This window comes from Mustela nigripes, chromosome 1 (assembly GCF_022355385.1).
Source record: "Mustela nigripes isolate SB6536 chromosome 1, MUSNIG.SB6536, whole genome shotgun sequence".
Lineage (NCBI taxonomy): Eukaryota > Metazoa > Chordata > Mammalia > Carnivora > Mustelidae > Mustela > Mustela nigripes.
The window spans coordinates 204,508,602-204,525,117 of NC_081557.1; the positions used below are offsets into that span (position 1 = coordinate 204,508,602).

Below are 16,516 nucleotides of genomic sequence, written 5' to 3' on the forward strand. Positions count from 1 at the left end.
GAGGGACCCGGGACAGAGGCTGGCTGTCCCTGGAGAGCAACCAGCTGGGGAGCACTGATGAGAGCTCTGGGAAGCTGGGTGGGAACAGTGCTGGGGCAGGCCCTGGCCTGGGGTTGGTGACACATGCCTGTTGCATGGGGCTGGGCCCCGCCACTGAGTCACAGGCCTGGGGCTGCCACTTACTCGGGAGAGCGAGTCTGAGCAGAGCAGGCAGGAAGGGCCCAGACTGTAGCCACCCTCCCTGTGACGCTCACATCTTTGGCCCCTGGACTGACCTACTGCCCTGTCCCCAGAAGCCGTCATTCCTCCCCATCCCACTGAGCTGCCTGGGGGTCGGGGTGGGGGGCGGTGGGGAGTGCCATGGCTAAGGCCAGATGGCTCCCTGCAGCTCTGTCTTCCCGGAGCAACGTCTGGGCGGAGAGAAGGCTGGGCTCCTGAGCCCAGGTGGGGTCACATGCTATTTAAGGGGGCCGAACCCTGCCTCTCTGCTTGTCCCAAGTCCCAGGCAAAGGCCAGCCCCACCCCATCGTGTCTGGGCCCCACAGCCTGGCATTTGGGGTTACGGGGACCCCGTGACAACGGGGTGGGGTGGAGCCCAGCCAGACCTAGCAGAGTGGCTGTTGAACATCTAGAGGTCCATGCTTTTTTGCCCTCTCAGACCCCTGGAGGGCAGCCTCTTCAGAACTGTGATGACCCCGCTGGCCAGGTGCCCGATGCTGACATGCAGGGAGGCCCAGGTGAACGGCCCTCCTGCTGCCCCCTTGACTTGCTACTGAGAGTTTGGGCTGGACGCCATCGGAGAGCATACCCGCCTCTGCCTGCAGGCTCGGACTTGCCCCAGGGAGGCCACATGGAGGTGCCTCCAGAGGCGTGGGGAGTGGTGGGGTCAGGGGACTTTCGGGGCCACAGAGCAGCTGGGGAGCCCAGACTCCTGCCCTCTGTGGTCCTCTCTGCTTATGCTTCTATGCCTGGGTACCAGGAAGGGAGCCATCTTCCCCTCCACCAGCAAGGCTGGGGAAACTGAGGCCCAGGGACAGGTGGTCAGTGGGCAGGACCCGGGGTCCCTGGGGGCTGTGCTCCTCCAGCCTGTCCTCTATGGGCTCAGAGCTCTCCCTGCCCCCCAGGGGCCCTTGAGGGTCCTCGGCCCCAGGATCACCAAGGACATGGCTACAGACAGGACAGAGCTCATGCTCAGCCTTGGTCTAACTGGGGCACCAGAGTCCTGCCTGTGGAACCCGCCCTGGAGTGAGCGAGGTAGCTCAGGAGGGGGGCTGAGGCTGACGGTGAGGCCAAGCCCACCTCGAGCTGGTTCCTGGAGACTCCATCCGGAAGACATATTTCTGCCCTCTGGAGGCCCTGCTTGGAGACAGGACAGGGCAGTGACCCGCCCCAGGGTCTAGAAGCTTCCGAGGCAGTTTCAGGCAGCCTGGGGCTCCAGGTCAGGGGGTAAGAGGAGTAAAGGGAGGGGAGCTTGGAGCTGGATGGCCTGTGAGGGGGCAGGCAGCAGGGTGCTTGACCAACAGTGCGTGTGATGGAAGGGATGGCGTCGAGGAGCACAACAGGGAGGAGAGGCAGGGAAAGACTCAGAGTTTGTGAAGGTGAAGATATGGCCCCAAGGCAACCATCAGGAGGACAAGTAGGTGGCCAGGACGGGAGGGCTCAGGTGGCGGTGGGGCCATGAGGGTCTGGGGGCTCGCTGAACAGGAGCTGCAGGTGGGCGCCCTGAAAACAGCTGGGTCGAGGGGCAGCCAAGGTCACAGATGACCCGTGTCTGTGTGATGGGGTGGGGCTCAGTCTCCTGTTGGGGGAGCTCGCCCAGGGAAGGGCAGACGGGTGACAGTCTCTCTCTTCTCCTTGTGACAGGAGGCGGGGCCAGAGGCAGCCAGGGCCTCCCGGTCAACACCATCATCGACGTGGACCGCGTTGCGGGCCTGGCCCCCAGGCTGGGCGGCAGTGTCCCCGGGGTACGGGTGTGCCCCCAGAGGTCACGGACCAATGGGGCCCTGACATCAGACCTCCCTAGCCTGAGTCCCTTCCCAGGTGCTCCTGCCAAGCCCAAGGCCAGCCCACATCACGCGACCTTCGTCTAAGGCTGCCTGAAGCCATGCCTCAGCAGCCGTCCCCCCGCCCCCACATCAGCACCACCCCAGCTAGACACGCATGGACTCCCATGATCTGAGGAGACCACCCCAAGCCCTCCTGAGAGCCTTGAAGGGGCCTCCTTGGCCACCCTGCGTTCGGGAGCCAAACCAGGAGGTGCAGGGTGGCCTGGCCTCGGACACTCGCTCCCTCAGATCCTGTCCTCTCCTGCCCCTCAGCCTCCAGCCTTTCCTCAATAAATCAACTTTGGGGACCCCCCGAGTGTGAGCCTCGTACTGGGTGCTGGGGTCGCAGGCCTGCCCACAGGGAGTGTCTCAGGAGAGGGATAGAGGTGGTGACAACTCCCGGTGTTGAGGTCAAGGCTGGGTGGAGAGTGGAGCCAGCCTGACGGTGCTGGAGGCCGCGGCGGCTCACATGGGTCACAAGTCAGTGCAGGGCCCCGGGGGGTGGGAGCCGGGGAATGCCAGAGGGGGCAGGGCTCTGCCTGGAGACCCACAAGTCATGCCATGCCCTATGCTCCCCTGCCTGGGCTCTGGGGGCCCCAAGCCTGCTCTTGGCCTAATCTAGAGGGTCTGTCCGTCCATCTGTTCGTCTGTCCATGGAGGGGGCCCTCACTGAGGTCCTGGGTGGTGTCAGGCCCCAGAGAGCAGCTGGAGCCTGGTCAGGAGGGCCTGTGGCCGGCCAGGTGGGGGCAGGACCGCTGGGGACTGTGGGCTGAGACAGCTCCAGTCACCCACCCAGGTCGCCCTAGTGGAACCCCCACATGGAGCAGCTGAGCGCTGAGGGACCCGCACCCTTCCCTCCACGGAGTTGCCGGAAGGGCCCAACCTGCGAATGTCTGGCAGGCCAGGGAGGTTCTGAATCTTCTAGGGAGCAGGGCTGTGGAAGGGGCCGTGGGAGGTGTCAGAAGGAAGGGGGACCATCTCCCAATGTGCCAAGCTCTCGCTGTGTCCCCACAGGCACCACGCTCTCCCCCGATGCTCCTGCCCCTGCCCCGTCCCCGCACCCAATGTACTCCCCCGTCTGACACTCCTGCCCCCCACCATCCCCCACACCCACCGTGCTCCCCTACCTGACACTCCTGCCCCCATCCCTGAACCCACCACCCACCCAACTGGATGCCCCTCTCCACCTTCCTCCTCTTGCATGGATGGCAGAACGGCGGCCCAGAGAGCATGGTTTGGGGGTGCAGAGTAATGCCAGGCTGATCCCTTGAGGAAAGGGCAGCTAGCCCCTGCCCTGGCCCCTGTGGGCCGCTGAGCTGACTCATGGGGAACCTGTGCTCAGAAATGGCAGAGGAGGTTCCCCTAGCAGCTGTGCCTGTGCCACACGCATTGTAGGGCCCATGGGGTGGGGCAATGTCCGCATCCCAGGTCCCAGATGGAGAGAGCAAGGTGCATGCAGACCTGGGCAGGACCCCAAGCCAGGTCTCTGTGGCCCTTGGTGACCCTGGATGCCTGGCAAGAGCTCTTCTGGGGCCCAGCCAGGGCTCAGGATAAGGTGTGGGAGCCTTGGCCAGAGATGGGGACAGCACCAATTATCCAAGCTGTGAGGAAGCTAGTTCACTAGTTCACTAGTTCACAAAGGGACAGCGGCCAGTCCCGTGGAGAGGTGGGGGCTGGGAGTCCAAGCCCCCACGGGCTGTGTGTCCTGCCAGACTTCCTGGAGGAAGCATCGCAGCTGAGACCTGAGGACCTGTCGGGTCCAGGGCCAATGTGGCTCATGCCAGAGGGGACAGCTGGGCCAGACAGGGTGAGCTGGGCAGCAGATGGGGGGACATGTGGGCCCAGTGCTGGAGGCAGCCAGGGTTAATCATTTCCAAGTGGCCTTGACCCCAACCCAACCTGCTCGCCGCTTCCACCTCCCGCTGCTCCTTGTGCCAGCCCAGGAGGAGCCATGGGGCTGTGGGCCTGGGGTCGCAGCCTTTGCCCCTCGCTGGGAATGGCCCTGTTCCTGCTGCTGCTGCTGCTGGGGTTTCATGGGGCTCAGCCCCAGGCTAGCAGGGTGAGCACTGACCCCGTTGCATGGGGACCATAGGCTCCCCATGCCCACTCTGGGTCCTGGGGCCGGGGCTGGGGAGGACTGGGGAGGGCTGTGGAGTGGGTAAGGGGCCCAATGTGCTGCAAGCTGGCTTTCTGGCCTCCAGCAGGCAAGGTGGGTGTGCTGGGCTGGCCTGGGGGACAGGAGGCCTGGGGATCTGAACTGCTGGGCCCCCACCGGGGGACATGAGGGCCACTCCCCTCTCTTTGGGCTGCTTTTGGGTCCCATTGTTTGGGGGGTGGGTAAAAGGAACCTCCGAGGGCCTTGCCGCTGCTTTTGTCCATCCCCCAGAACAGATCCCCAGAATCTGAGGCTGGAAGGCAGGGGTGCCCAGCCTGGGCAGACACCCAGCCCGCCCTAAACCAGCGGGCTCGGCAGGAGGGGAGGGGGACAGCCAGTGGCCAGGTTCCCCTTGGTTTCTACTCTAAGGCCTGAGGGCCCAGTATGGAAACTAAGGTTGGGGACGGCGATGAGCCCAGCCACTGGGGGGCTGAATGTGAGGGGGGCCACCTCCTACTGACACCATCACAGCCCTCTTGGCTCCTCCTAGAACCTGACAGAACCCCCAGAACCTAACGCCACAGTGAGCTCTGGGACCCCCATGATCCCTGTAACCTTGGTGACCCCTGTGAGCCCAGCCACGAGTGCTCCAGAGCCAGAGGGACCCGGTGGTACAGGACTCACCCCCCCACCCAGAGCAGCTCCCTCCAGCAGCAGCCCTGGGGGCCCAGGTGGGTCAGGAGAGCTTCCCGGAGGCGGTGGGCTACACCTGGGCGGGTGGGTTGGGAGGCTGGCAGGCGGCTGCTGGGGAGCAGGGTGTACGACATGGGGCAGAAGGTGCCCAGCGGGAGCCCCCTGACCGCCCTCCGCTCACCCTGCAGTGCTCACAGAGGATGGGCGGCCCTGCAGGTTCCCCTTCCGCTATGGCGGCCGCATGCTCCACTCCTGCACGTCAGAGGGCAGCGCGCACAGGCGATGGTGGGTCCCAGGTGGGGCGAGGTCCGCCAGCAGCGACCGCCAGCCTCCCCTCTTCCGGATCCCCACGGCCCCTATCCACTCTGGAGACCCCCCTGCCCTCTGCCCTCCCTCCCCAAGCCCAAGCCCCAGACCCAGCAGGGAAGGAAGGCATGGGTGTGACTGGGGCGAGTTACCAGCAGCCGGCAGGGCATCCTGCCAGAGGCAGGCTGTGGGAGGCCTCGGAGCCGGGACCCACCTGTGTCCTCACCCCCAGGTGTGCCACCACTCACAACTATGACCGCGACAGGGCCTGGGGCTACTGTGCCCAGACCTCAGTGCCCAGGGAGGACCCAGGTGGGTGCTGGCGGGGGGTGGGGGTGGGGAAGGGCCTGTGCTGGGGGAGGAGGGCTGTCCAGGCTGGGGTTGGGGGTAGTCTAAGGGAGTACTAGGGTCAGCCCGCTGATGGGGGTGGGAGCCAAGGGGACAGAGCTGACCTGGGACAGGGAGTCCTGCTTGGAGTGCAGAAGAGAACTTTGGGGTTGACCCCACTGCACCCCAGGGGGGCTGCAGGAGTGCAGAGGGTGGAACCCCCCCAGGCAGGACCCTGCCCTGTCCAGGAGCCACAGGGCTGCCTTGGTCATTGCTGGGAGTAAGGCGCCCCCTGGTGGTCAGGCTGGGCACTGTGGCTGCACAGGTGGAACCCTGGGCAGAGATGAGGGCCCCTAGGGTCTGCAGGGTGCCGGGGGTGCTGACAGCCCCACCTGCAAGGATCCCAGGGCACACAGGAGGGGACTGTGCTGACTGATGGGGGATGGGCTCCCAGTGTCCTGATACAGAGCCAGAGGCCTGCTTGCCCAGGGTCTGAGCATGGCATGGGGTTGGGGGGGGCTGCTGGGACAACAGGGAAGGTCTGCACCCCTTCTTAGGACTCCTGCACCCCAAATAACCCAAGGAACCCAGAGGGGCAGCATGAAGGCAGCAAGCCCAGTGAAGGCACTGAAGGCCTTGGAGAACAGAGAGGGTCTGGGGGAGATACCCCAGTGGGCCGGGTTCTCCCACACCTGCTCCCTACTCCTCCTGCCTGTCCCCAGCTGCCCCGGATCCCTGTGCCTCCAGCCCGTGCCTCAATGGGGGCTCATGCTCCAACACCCAGGACCCCGAGTCCTACCACTGCACCTGCCCCATGGCTTTCACAGGCAAGGACTGTGGCACAGGTGTGCACACCAGGTCCTGGGAAGATGGGTGGGGGAGGGGCCTGCCTGAGGGCAGCGGCCTGAGGGCACTCTGCAACCTCCCCCCAAGAAAAATGCTTTGATGAGACGCGCTATGAACACCTGGAGGTGGGCGACCGCTGGGCCCGAGTGAGCCAGGGCCAGGTGGAGCAGTGTGAGTGCGCTGAGGGCCAGATCCGCTGCGAGGGCACCCGCCACACAGGTATGCCGTGGCCGAGGTGGCGGGCTGGCCCAGGGTCCCCCAGCCACAGGCCCCAGTGGGACAGCCCCGACCCTGCCCTCCCGCGGTGGGCACCCTCAAGGCCTGAGGCTGAGCTCCTGAGCCCTCCCCGCAGCTTGCCTGAGCAGCCCGTGCCTGAATGGTGGCACTTGCCACCTGATCGTGGCCACCGGGACCACTGTGTGCTCCTGCCCCCCGGGCCATGCCGGGCGGCTCTGCAACATTGGTGAGTGGGTCAGCCTCCTGGCCCCGTGCCCTGCGGCCCCCGGAGCCCAGGCTCACCACCCACCATGCCGCCCACAGTGCCCAGCCAGCGCTGCTTTGTGGGGAACGGCACTGAGTACCGAGGTGTGGCCAGCACCGCAGCCTCGGGCCTCAGCTGCCTGGCCTGGAACTCGGACCTGCTCTACCAGGAGCTGCACGTGGACTCCGTGGGCGCTGCGGCCTTGCTTGGCCTAGGCCCCCATGCCTACTGCCGGTCAGCAATGGGGCCCCAGACCATCTGCACAATCAGCCCAATGCTGTTGCTAGGGGAGTGGGGGGGAGGTCCGTCAGGAGTTCCCTCACAGGGTTCTCCCAGGTCCCCTGGCCCCGGGCCCACCCGCCTTTCCATGCACCCCAGGAACCCGGACAAGGACGAGAGGCCCTGGTGCTACGTGGTGAACGGCAGCGCCCTCTCCTGGGAGTACTGCCGCCTGGTGGCCTGTGGTGCGTGAATGGGCTGCAGGCGGCTCGAGAACCCTGCTCCCACAGGAGTCACGGCCATTTTTCCCGCGTCTCTCCCCTCTTTGGAGCACCACTGCCCCCTCGGGAGATGGGGAAACTGAGGTTCCCTGGAGCAGGGCTCAGCTGAGGCCATTCGTCTGCCAGGCACAGGGGGTCTGAGCAGGCCAGCCAGTCTCCAGGTCCTCTGGGCGGCTCCCACCCAGCCTGAGCCGAGCTGAGGGCTCCCAGACACAGGAAAGGGCCGGTCAGGGGTGAATAATGGGGTGGGAGGGCCAGTAGCCTCCCCTGGAGCCAGACCGTGGGAGCGGGCAGCTCTGGGAGGCCAGCCTGCCCTCTGGCCCCCATGCCCCTGGGGCCACCCAGCCGGCCTGGGCTCTGAGGTCCCAGGCTGCTGAGAGGGACAGGAAGCCCTGCCAGACGTGCCATACCACTTTGCTTCCCACAAAGCCTGGTGACTGATTTGGTCTTGTTCTCCCCATTGTACAGAAGAGGAAACTGAGGCTCAGAGAGTAGATTGTGTGCCTGTGAGGGCAGAGCTGTCTGGGGTGGGGCGGGGGGTGGGTGAGGACAGCAGCCAGGACCCACTCTGGGCGGGGATGTGTAGAAGGAGCCCCAGCAGTGTGACCCGGTGACCTGTGCTCCCAGAATCCCTCACCAGAACTCCGCTCCGGACCCCTGAGGTCATGCTGAGACAGGCTGAGCCTGCCCCAGGGGGACGCCAGGCCTGTGGCAAGAGGCACAAGAAGAGGAGCTTCCTCCGGCCACGCATCATTGGGGGCTCGTCGTCCCTGCCGGGCTCCCACCCCTGGCTGGCCGCCATCTACATCGGGAACAGCTTCTGTGCAGGCAGTCTCGTCCACACGTGCTGGGTGGTGTCCGCGGCCCACTGCTTCTCCAGCAGGTGAGCGGCTCTGCCCATGCCCCTCACTGTGTGTTTCAGCCCATCCACTTGCCCTCCCCCAACTTGGCCACACACCCACCATGCATTCCACACCTTCGCGTCCACCATCTGTCAGCCTCCCACCCACCCATCTGCCACACACATGTCCCCACGTGTCCCCACAACCCATATAACCCCAATCTTTGGTCTCTCATTTTCTCGTGGCCCAAGGACCCCAGGTGGGGGTGGGGAAGACCTCCGTGTTCAGCCTCGCCCCTGCTCGGGGTCACTGCCCAGTCCTGCCCGGACAGTCATGCACTGGGTGGGGTAGTGGGGCGGGGGAAGTTGGGGATGCTGGGCACATTATGGGCAGGCCCTCCTCAGAGAAGATTCTGCCCCCCCATCCCTGACTGTGCAGGGGGGGGGGGCACCTTTCCCCACCCCTCAGCAGGGACTCTTAGGCCCTGCCCACTCCATGAGCTGGGAAGGCAGACTTGGGCTGGCAGCTAAGGGAGTGGGGGTCAGGGATGCAAGGCCCACCTCTACACACCCAGAGGAGCCTGCCAGTTCAGAGCAGGGAAGGCCAGCCCCTCTTGGGCTTCACCCAGTGTGATGGGAACAAGGTTCCCCATCTGGGTGTCCAGACTAGGAGGCTCCCCAGGGGGGTCCAGTTGGAGAGGATGGCATCCCAGGGATCAGGGCCTGGGGGTTTGGCAGTGTGAGTCTGGCCTTGAGCCTCCATTGGTCACCCAGGGACTAAGGCATGGGTGGGGGCCAGTGGGTGCAAGGCCTGCCCTATGTGGAGCCTTGACAGGCAGCAGGCTTCCCACTGGGCCTGGGAAGTAGGGTCTCTGAGACTTCTCCAGTATGAATGAGATTGGGTGGGGGTTTAAGAGGCCGGGGGAGGGGAGCAAGCACCCATTCTTCACATCCAGGAAAGGGTTGGGGTTGAGGCAGGGGCGCTGGAGGTGAACAGATGGATGGACTCTGGGTGGCTCCCCAGGAGGGGTATGCTCCTTTGGCAAAGAAGCAAAAGGGGCAAAGGACAGAACTAGGGGCCCAGAGCCGGTGGACATCCACCCTGCCCGGCTGCACACTCAGCCCTTCAGCCAACCCAGTCCTCCCATCCCTGGAGGCCTGCATTCACTGGCCGACCACCCCAAGAGCATACCTTTCCCCCCTGAAGTGAGACCTATGGATCACCAGCTCTGGCACTGGACTTGGGTTTCTGACCCTGCCCTGAGGCCAGGCACCAAGCCCCACTGTGTGCTGAGCTGGTGCCTGCCCAGGGCGTGGGAGCCCATTTTCCAGAAGGACCTAAGGCCTGGGAGGGCCCAGGGGCCAAGGTCCCACAGGGGCCTGGAGCTGGAGTCCAATGAAGGAGGGTCAGGCCTGGGTGGGAGTTACCCCCTTCATCAGGAGCTGGGAAAACAGAGGCCCGGAGAGGGAACGGGGGGACTGAACTGGGGGCCCAGGGCCTGTGCCCAGCAAGAATGAAGGGCTATATCGGGGAGACCCAGGCTACATAGGAGCTGGATCTGGCCACCAGGCCTCCACCCACTCAGGCCCCAATCAGCATAGACCCCACCTTGCAGGAAACCCTTAGAGTCACTAAAGGGGATGCATTAGAGATGGCACTGCCCAAGGTCGTGTGTGGCCACAGCCCACCATTCCCCTGTCCCTGCTCAGGCCTCTCCCCTGGGCTGCAGGGGACCTGCCCAGCATCCAGGATGCTGGAGCCGCAGCGAGTGGCGGGGAGGAGCCGAGGAGGGGAACTTGAGGGAAGGGATCTGGGGCGGGGCCTAAGGGGCCTGAGAGGCGGGGCTTGAAGGGAGGAGCCTGTGGGGAGGGGCTTGAGGGGCGGTGCCCGAGGGGAGGGCTTCTGGGGAGGAGCCGGTGGGGAGGGACCCAAGGGGCGGGGCCGGGGGGCGGGCCTGGGTCGTGCTGCCACCAGACGCCCTGCACAGCCCCCACAGGGAAAGTGTCTTAGTGGTCCTAGGCCAACACTTCTTCAACCAAACAACGGACGTAACACAGACGTTTGGCATCGAGAAGTATATCCCGTACCCTATGTACTCGGTGTTCAACCCCAGTGACCATGACTTGGGTAAGGCTTGGGACATGCTGGGGTGCACCAGAGCCATGGATGTGTGTGTGTGTTGCACACCCCAGGCCAGAGTCAGGAGAGGGGCAGGGGTGGGTAGGCATCAGGCCCACCTGGGGAGAGGGAAAGGGAGGGAAGGGGCAGGAAAAGAGACAGAGGGGGAAGGGAGGGAGTAGGGGGAGGGGAGGGCAGCAAGGGAACTCTGTATGGCAGAGTGGCCTTGGCCTGGCGGGAGGAAAACCTGGCAGGCCAGCCTTGCTGAGCCCTGGGCCGGCCCCCCTGCTCCTCGGCCCCTGCAAGGACCCCCACGTCCCAGGCTGCCCTCTGGTCTCTCTCTCTCTCTTGGCCAGTCTTGATCCGGTTGAAGAAAAAGGGAGACCGCTGTGCCGTCCGCTCCCAGTTTGTCCAGCCTATCTGCCTGCCTGAGCCTAGCAGCCCCTTCTCCGCTGGACACAAGTGCCAGATTGCAGGCTGGGGCCACCAGGACGAGAGTGAGTGGGGGTGGGGGCACCGTGCCCCAGGGAGTGGTGGCTAGCCCCAGGGAGCCTTGCCCCGCCTGAGAACACCCTGTTCATAGATGTGAGTGGCTACTCCAGCTCCCTGCGGGAGGCACTGGTCCCTCTGGTTGCAGACCACAAGTGCAGCAGCCCAGAGGTGTACGGGGCCGACATCAGCCCCAACATGCTGTGTGCTGGCTACTTCGACTGCAAGTCTGACGCCTGCCAGGTGAGCCAGAGCTCACCCCAGATCTCAAGACTGCCTGCCCCCTGCTAGCATTTATCAAGGGCTCCACAAGCACCATCTTCTTTAGGCTGCAAGATGGAGGAGCTGCTTTACTTCCCATTTGATAGGTGCGGAAACTGAGGCCCAGAGAGGCTCTGCCACTCTTCCCAGGTCACACAACTCAGAAGTGGCAAGGGGGGGTTGACACTGGACCGCATGAATACAACAAGCCCCTCTGGGGGAAGTCAAGGCGGGCTTTTCAGAGGCAGGGGCATTGGCACTTGTTTTGAAGGGTGAATAGGAGTTTGGCAGAGGGCTGTTATTTCAAGTGGGGAGATTAGCCCAGAACACAGGGACCACCTGGTCCACATAGGGTGTGTGCTGGTGTGTGGTTTGGGGAGCCAAGCTCAGATGCACGTTCCTGATCATGGAGTTGAGAGGAATCCATGGCAGAGTTTAGGAACTGAAATGACTAGTCAGATGCTGTCACAGTAGCCCTGGAATGAGGAGACTTTGTGTCTAGGGAACCAGGGGAAGGTGGGATAGTTCTTTCACTTGGAAATACCTTTGTCTTCTGTCCCCCGAGCTGTCAGGAAGTCTGCGTTGGGAGCTCCTGGGGAGTCCTCCCCAAAGGGACATCGGAGACTCTTCAGGGACGTTTTCGGGGTTGGGGTGAGGGAGGCGGAGCAGGAGTGGGTGGTGGGGTGTTTCACGACTGCTGAGGAGCTGAGCTGGTGCCTGGCTCTGACCAGCAGCCCTGCCGCAGGGGGACTCGGGTGGACCCTTGGCCTGTGAGAAGAATGGTGTGGCCTACCTGTATGGCGTCATCAGTTGGGGCGACGGCTGTGGGAGGCTTAATAAGCCTGGCGTCTACACCCGCGTGGCCAAGTACGTGGACTGGATCAAAGACCGGATATGGCCCCCTAAGCGGCCTGCGGATCCCTCCTGAGACAGCCCCGGCCTCAGGGTTGGGCATCCCACCTCTGCGCTGTTCCCAGACTCCTAACAATAAATATGCTTCCAAGAACCAGGTGCACAGGGCCCACGCCTCTGCACCCCACCCTCCTCAGCCTTCCCTAGGGCAGCTCCCCATCTTTGCTTTCTCAGTGGAGAAGGGAGCCTGCAGCCCCGGGGTGGGGGGTCTGGCCCCAAGGCCCAGGGGGTCAGGGCAGGGCACCTAGCGTCCTTCTCCTAGCCTACCCACCTCGGGCCACCCCCAGGCAGCGGGGGCAGGAGCCCACACACGCTGGTTGCCCCAGGGCAGCGCACAGAACTTGAAGATTTAAGACAGGTAATTTGGAACTACATACCGGCCCTCATTCTCCTTGGAGAAGGCGCCCTATATGAGGCTGTCCCTTAGCACTGTTTCCTAGGGCGAAGGCCAGAGAGCCCCCCTTGCAAAGAAGCCAGCAGGCCCGCGTGTCAGGGAGTGGAGGGCAGTGGGGCACTTCTGGGCTGGAGCTCCTGGAGCCAGGAGGCTGCTGCCAGCAGGCCAGCACAGCTGGGGGAAGGAATCAGAGATGCCTGGAAGAGCTCCCATTCCAGGAAGAGGGAAGCAGCACCTGCAAAGGCCCTGAGGTAGTGGGGTGGGGCTTATCTGAATCAAAATAAGGAAGTGAGGCTAGAGACCTGAGAAGGCAGGGATGGGTGGTGGCTGCTGGCTGCAGTGGGGTACTGGGTTTGCTCCAGGGGTCCCTGATGGGGCTTCAGCAGGGTGGACAGGGGATGGCCTGGGAGTGTGGGGCCGGGCAGAGCTGTGCTGTAGACAGACCCCCTGCCCCCAGTGCCCAGAAGCAGTGCCTCGGGGGCTGGGAGCCCTGGTCTCAGGGAGAGGGCCGAGATGGCCCCACATTCGGTCATTCATGCCCACACCCACCCATCCCACTCTGGGAGGGGGACTCTCCTCCCAGAGCTGATCAGAGGATGGGGTTCCTCGGCACAGTCCCCACACACCTCTCCTGCTCCTCGACCCCAAAGCCACCTCCTCTCCTGTCACCTCCACAGCCTCCACCTTAGACCAGGTCTTCCTGCCTCTGTCTGAGGTGACAGACCAGGACTTTCTCTAGGTCACTGCCCCCCCCCCCACCTTGGAGCTTCCCCCAATCCCTGGGGCAGACCCTACCTACCTCCAGCCTGCTTCTGCCCCACACTGCTCCCCTACTCTGTGCTCTGGCCTCCCTCTGCCCATGCTCCTGCTGTTCCCATGCTTCTAGAATGTTCTCTCTCATACTGCCCTCGCCACTTCACCCAGCAGAACTCAGGCCACAACTGGACACTGTCCCGCGAGGCCAGTCCGGTGAGGCCCTCTCCCGGCCGTTCTCCCCACTGGCACAGACGTCATGGGCTTTGCCCGCCTTGGCTGTCTGGGCCACACCCCGAAACCAGACCGATGCCACGGGAACCAGGGCAGTTTTGCCTTCCTCCTGTGATGGGGAGTCCAGCGCTCAGCCACTTGTGGACCCGGGTTCCCTGGCTGCATCTGTTCCCCGTATCAAGAGAGGAAGAGCAACCCGGAACTGCCTTCACTGGGGGTTCCTGCACGAAGCTCTTGGGGGGAGGGTCCCCCTCTCAGAGGACAGAGCCTGGTCCTGGGAAGGCCCAGGCAGGTGTGCAGGGCCGCTCTCTGTATGGTGGGACTCGGAGCCCTAGGGCTGCCTGAAACACTCTGCTGGAGCCCCACCACGTGGGTCCCACCGCAGGCCACTGAGGCCGGTGCTGTGGCTTCAAGAGCACTGGGAATGCGGGGCCTCCAGTGGCCTGGGATTGGCTCTGCACACCCTGCATCGCCCCCTAACTCTTCTCCCCTGTGGGTGTTGAGTGTGGGTCTGTTAAAGTGGCGACTCCCGATGGGAGACAGTGTTGCATGGCACTGAGCCGGCCGGCCTGCAGTGAGCCGCGTGGAGTCCATGCGAGTCTGGCATCTTCCAGCAGCCCCTCCAGGTCGCTGTCCATTCTCTGCCTTCTGCGCCCAGAGCTCTGGTGCCCCAGGAGGCTGATCTCCATGGATGGCATGGCTCCTGTGCCCGCTGGGTTTTTGAGGACACTGGGGAGCCCCCCAGCAGGTCAGAGGAGGGAGGAGAATGACACTGGGATATTGACTTCCCTGGCTACCCCGTTTGGGGGTCACCTCCATGTTACAGAGTGAACCATGTCCTCCTAAAATTCAAATTTTGAAGTCCCAGCCCCAGGACCTCAGAATGGGATCTCATCTGGAGGGAGGGTCGTTACAGAAGTGATCAAGTTCCTGTGAAGCCGGGAGTGCGGGCTGGGACCCAAGAGGACTGCATCCCTAGAAGGAGGGGAAATGGGACACAGTCAGGCACACGGAAGTGCCACAGGGGACAGTGGCCATCTGCAAGCCAGGGACCTTCTGTTTCATGGTCCAGGGACCTCCCCCTCGTGCCTACAAGCAGTATCCACTCCTCCTGTCTAGCCCCGCCACCCCCACCCCTGGTGACTCCCTTCCAAGACCACCGCTCTGAATTATCCTGATAGCGTGTGGCCTGGTGGGCCCCAGGGTGACGCCCACCCACTGAACTTTTTACAAGCTTTTTACCATCTGCTTGTATTTTGTTTAGGATTTCACATCAGGCTTGTGAGTGAGATTGGCCTTCTTTGCTGTCTTCAGACGACTCACAGGATCAGTTTCAGAGTGTGCCTTCTTTATTATTCCCCGAGGACTCCGGATAAGGCTGGAATGATCTCTCTCTGAAAGTTGGGGGACTCCTCTATGAAATGCCCTGGGCCCCATATTTCCTTTGCAGGATGACATTTTCCTATGGTTCAGTATGTTAATCATTACCAGCCTCAGGGAAAATTCTGTTTCTTCTTGAGCCAGTCACAGAGTTTGCACTTTTATGAATTGAGTGTCTGAACTTCGGCAGTGGGCCACAGAGCTGTTGGCATTCCCCGGTCCCTGAATCTCAGACGTGCCCGCGTCCTTCCTTTCTGTCGGCTGCTGGAAGGTTCTCCATGGCCGCCGGGCCTGCTGCTGAACATCTGCTTTACTCCAGTGGATCTTTCTTAAAACCCTTTTCCCCTCTGGCAGCTTTTCCAATCCCCTTCCCTGCGACAGGCCGTGGGGTCCCCGTGACGGGTGCCAACGTGGGTTCCCTCTCTCCCCCCGCCCTGCCTGCTGTCTGTGAGACTTCTGGTTGGTTCTTCTGGGCTGGGCTGGCTTCTTCCCTTAGCTGGAGGCATCAGTGGATCTTGGGCTGTCCCACTCCTGGGGGCCAATGGGCTCTTGGCTGGGACCATGTGGGGACGAGGCCATGTGTGGCTTCTCACCCTGCGGGTTAGCATAGGCTTGTTCACGTGAGGGGCTCTCAGAGTGTCTGTGAGCATTCCCACTGTGCCTCCTTTGTCAAAGCCTGCAGCTGACTGGTGGAGTGGCAGACTCGGTCTCCATGGACGGGGTATATGGCCTCATTTCCAGGGGTGAGGCTGTGGGGGCATCATTGCCACCATCTTTTCAAGGGATCACCCCCATTCTCTGTTGACTTGGGCTGCCCCGCTGGGGAGGAGACAACGGAAATTTATTTCCCCACCATTCTGGAGGCTTAAATCCAAGATCAAGATTCAGCAGCACTGGTTTCTGGTGAGGCCTCCCTCCCAGACCACAGAGGGCTGCCTTTGCGCTGTGTCCTCACAGACTCCTGTGTGCATGCGCCCGGAGAGGGGAGAGAGATGGCTTTGTGTTCCCCCCTACTGGTGAGGCTGAAGTCCTGTGGGATTGGGACGCCCCCTCTTGACCTCACTTAGCCTGACTTGCCTCCTTAGAGACCCTATCTCCAAATACAGCCACATGGAAAGGTGGGGGCTTCAACCCATGGGTCTGGGGGACACGACTTAGCTCGTGGGATGTATGTGGGGGCTGGGCCTGGGAGTGGTGCTCGGACCCTCTGCCCGTGCACCCCTGGCCAGGCCTCCTCCCTGCAACCCCCCCCAACCAGGGGGTGCCGTGAAATATGAGTGAGCAAGGGGGGTGGGGGGGGGGACACGGGGCAGGTGCTATGTGTTTGTCCCCAGCCACACTGAGCTCCTGGAGGCCCAAGATGAGACGCCGGGCCTGGTCCTGATGATCCCTGTGTTTGTGACCCACGGCCATTTTCAGAGACACTCACACGCACAGTCGCACGTGGGGGCCCATCATCATAATGAGGCCAGAAGAGGAAACTGAGACCAGAATGTCACGTGATGGTTTGGGTTCACCAGGTGGTGAGTGGAGGGGGGCAGGGGGTCGAGGGGAGCCTCAAGCGGCAGACGCTGTGTCTGCACAGCCAGTGATGGGATGATGGTGCCTCGTGGCCACAGATTCTGGCAGCAGCGGTGGCATCCCAGGCCACGATGTCCGGCAGCGGGGCCCCGGGCTGTGTGGTCCGCCCGCGGTGCAGCTGTCGTTCATGGCCGTGGGCTGCTGGGTGGGCGCCAGCCGTGTCCCATGGCTGCCAAGCCCAGCTGTGTGGCGGTGTGGGGCCGGGGTGGCATCCGGTCTCGGGGACAGTGCTGTGCATCCCTACTGCCCAGCCTCCCCA

The 16,516-nt window shown here is 63.3% G+C and overlaps 2 protein-coding genes across 4 annotated transcripts in view; both read left to right on the top strand.

Moving 5' to 3' along the window:
- The window catches only part of RGS12 (regulator of G protein signaling 12), a 101,298-nt gene extending 98,954 nt beyond the window's left edge, over positions 1-2,344 (top strand). For both annotated transcript variants that reach the window (XM_059379982.1, XM_059379990.1), the window contains exon 18: positions 1,864-2,344. In XM_059379982.1, the coding sequence (XP_059235965.1) occupies positions 1,864-2,090 (227 nt within the window). In that variant the 3' untranslated portion in view covers positions 2,091-2,344. The remainder of the gene's footprint in view (positions 1-1,863) is intronic.
- Positions 2,345-3,955: 1,611 nt separating this feature from the next.
- Positions 3,956-12,009, top strand: HGFAC (HGF activator). 2 transcript variants are annotated; one of them, XM_059380005.1, is made up of 14 exons: positions 3,960-4,104; positions 4,691-4,871; positions 5,022-5,118; positions 5,372-5,451; positions 6,189-6,311; positions 6,400-6,531; positions 6,665-6,775; positions 6,853-7,027; positions 7,172-7,257; positions 7,921-8,176; positions 10,123-10,262; positions 10,610-10,750; positions 10,837-10,985; positions 11,749-12,009. In XM_059380005.1, exons 1-14 carry the CDS (start codon positions 3,997-3,999, stop codon positions 11,929-11,931), a joined length of 1,962 nt encoding a protein of 653 aa, XP_059235988.1. In that variant the 5' UTR covers positions 3,960-3,996; the 3' UTR covers positions 11,932-12,009. The 2 variants fall into 2 exon arrangements, with proteins under 2 accessions (XP_059235997.1, XP_059235988.1); XM_059380014.1 differs by lacking the exon at positions 10,837-10,985 and having other exon boundaries at positions 3,956-4,104; positions 11,749-11,863.
- The last annotated feature ends 4,507 nt before the right edge of the window (positions 12,010-16,516 follow it).

What these genes read in the sequence shown, in the direction of transcription:
- HGFAC (XM_059380005.1), top strand. Translation starts at nt 3,997, where the DNA reads ATGGGGCTGTGGGCCTGGGGTCGCAGCCTTTGCCCCTCGCTGGGAATG. An exon ending in GCCCACTGCTTCTCCAGCAG is followed by an intron (nt 8,177 to 10,122) that starts GTGAGCGGCTCT and finishes CGCCCTGCACAG; the next exon opens with CCCCCACAGGGAAAGTGTCT. An exon ending in CCCCAGTGACCATGACTTGG is followed by an intron (nt 10,263 to 10,609) that starts GTAAGGCTTGGG and finishes TCTCTTGGCCAG; the next exon opens with TCTTGATCCGGTTGAAGAAA.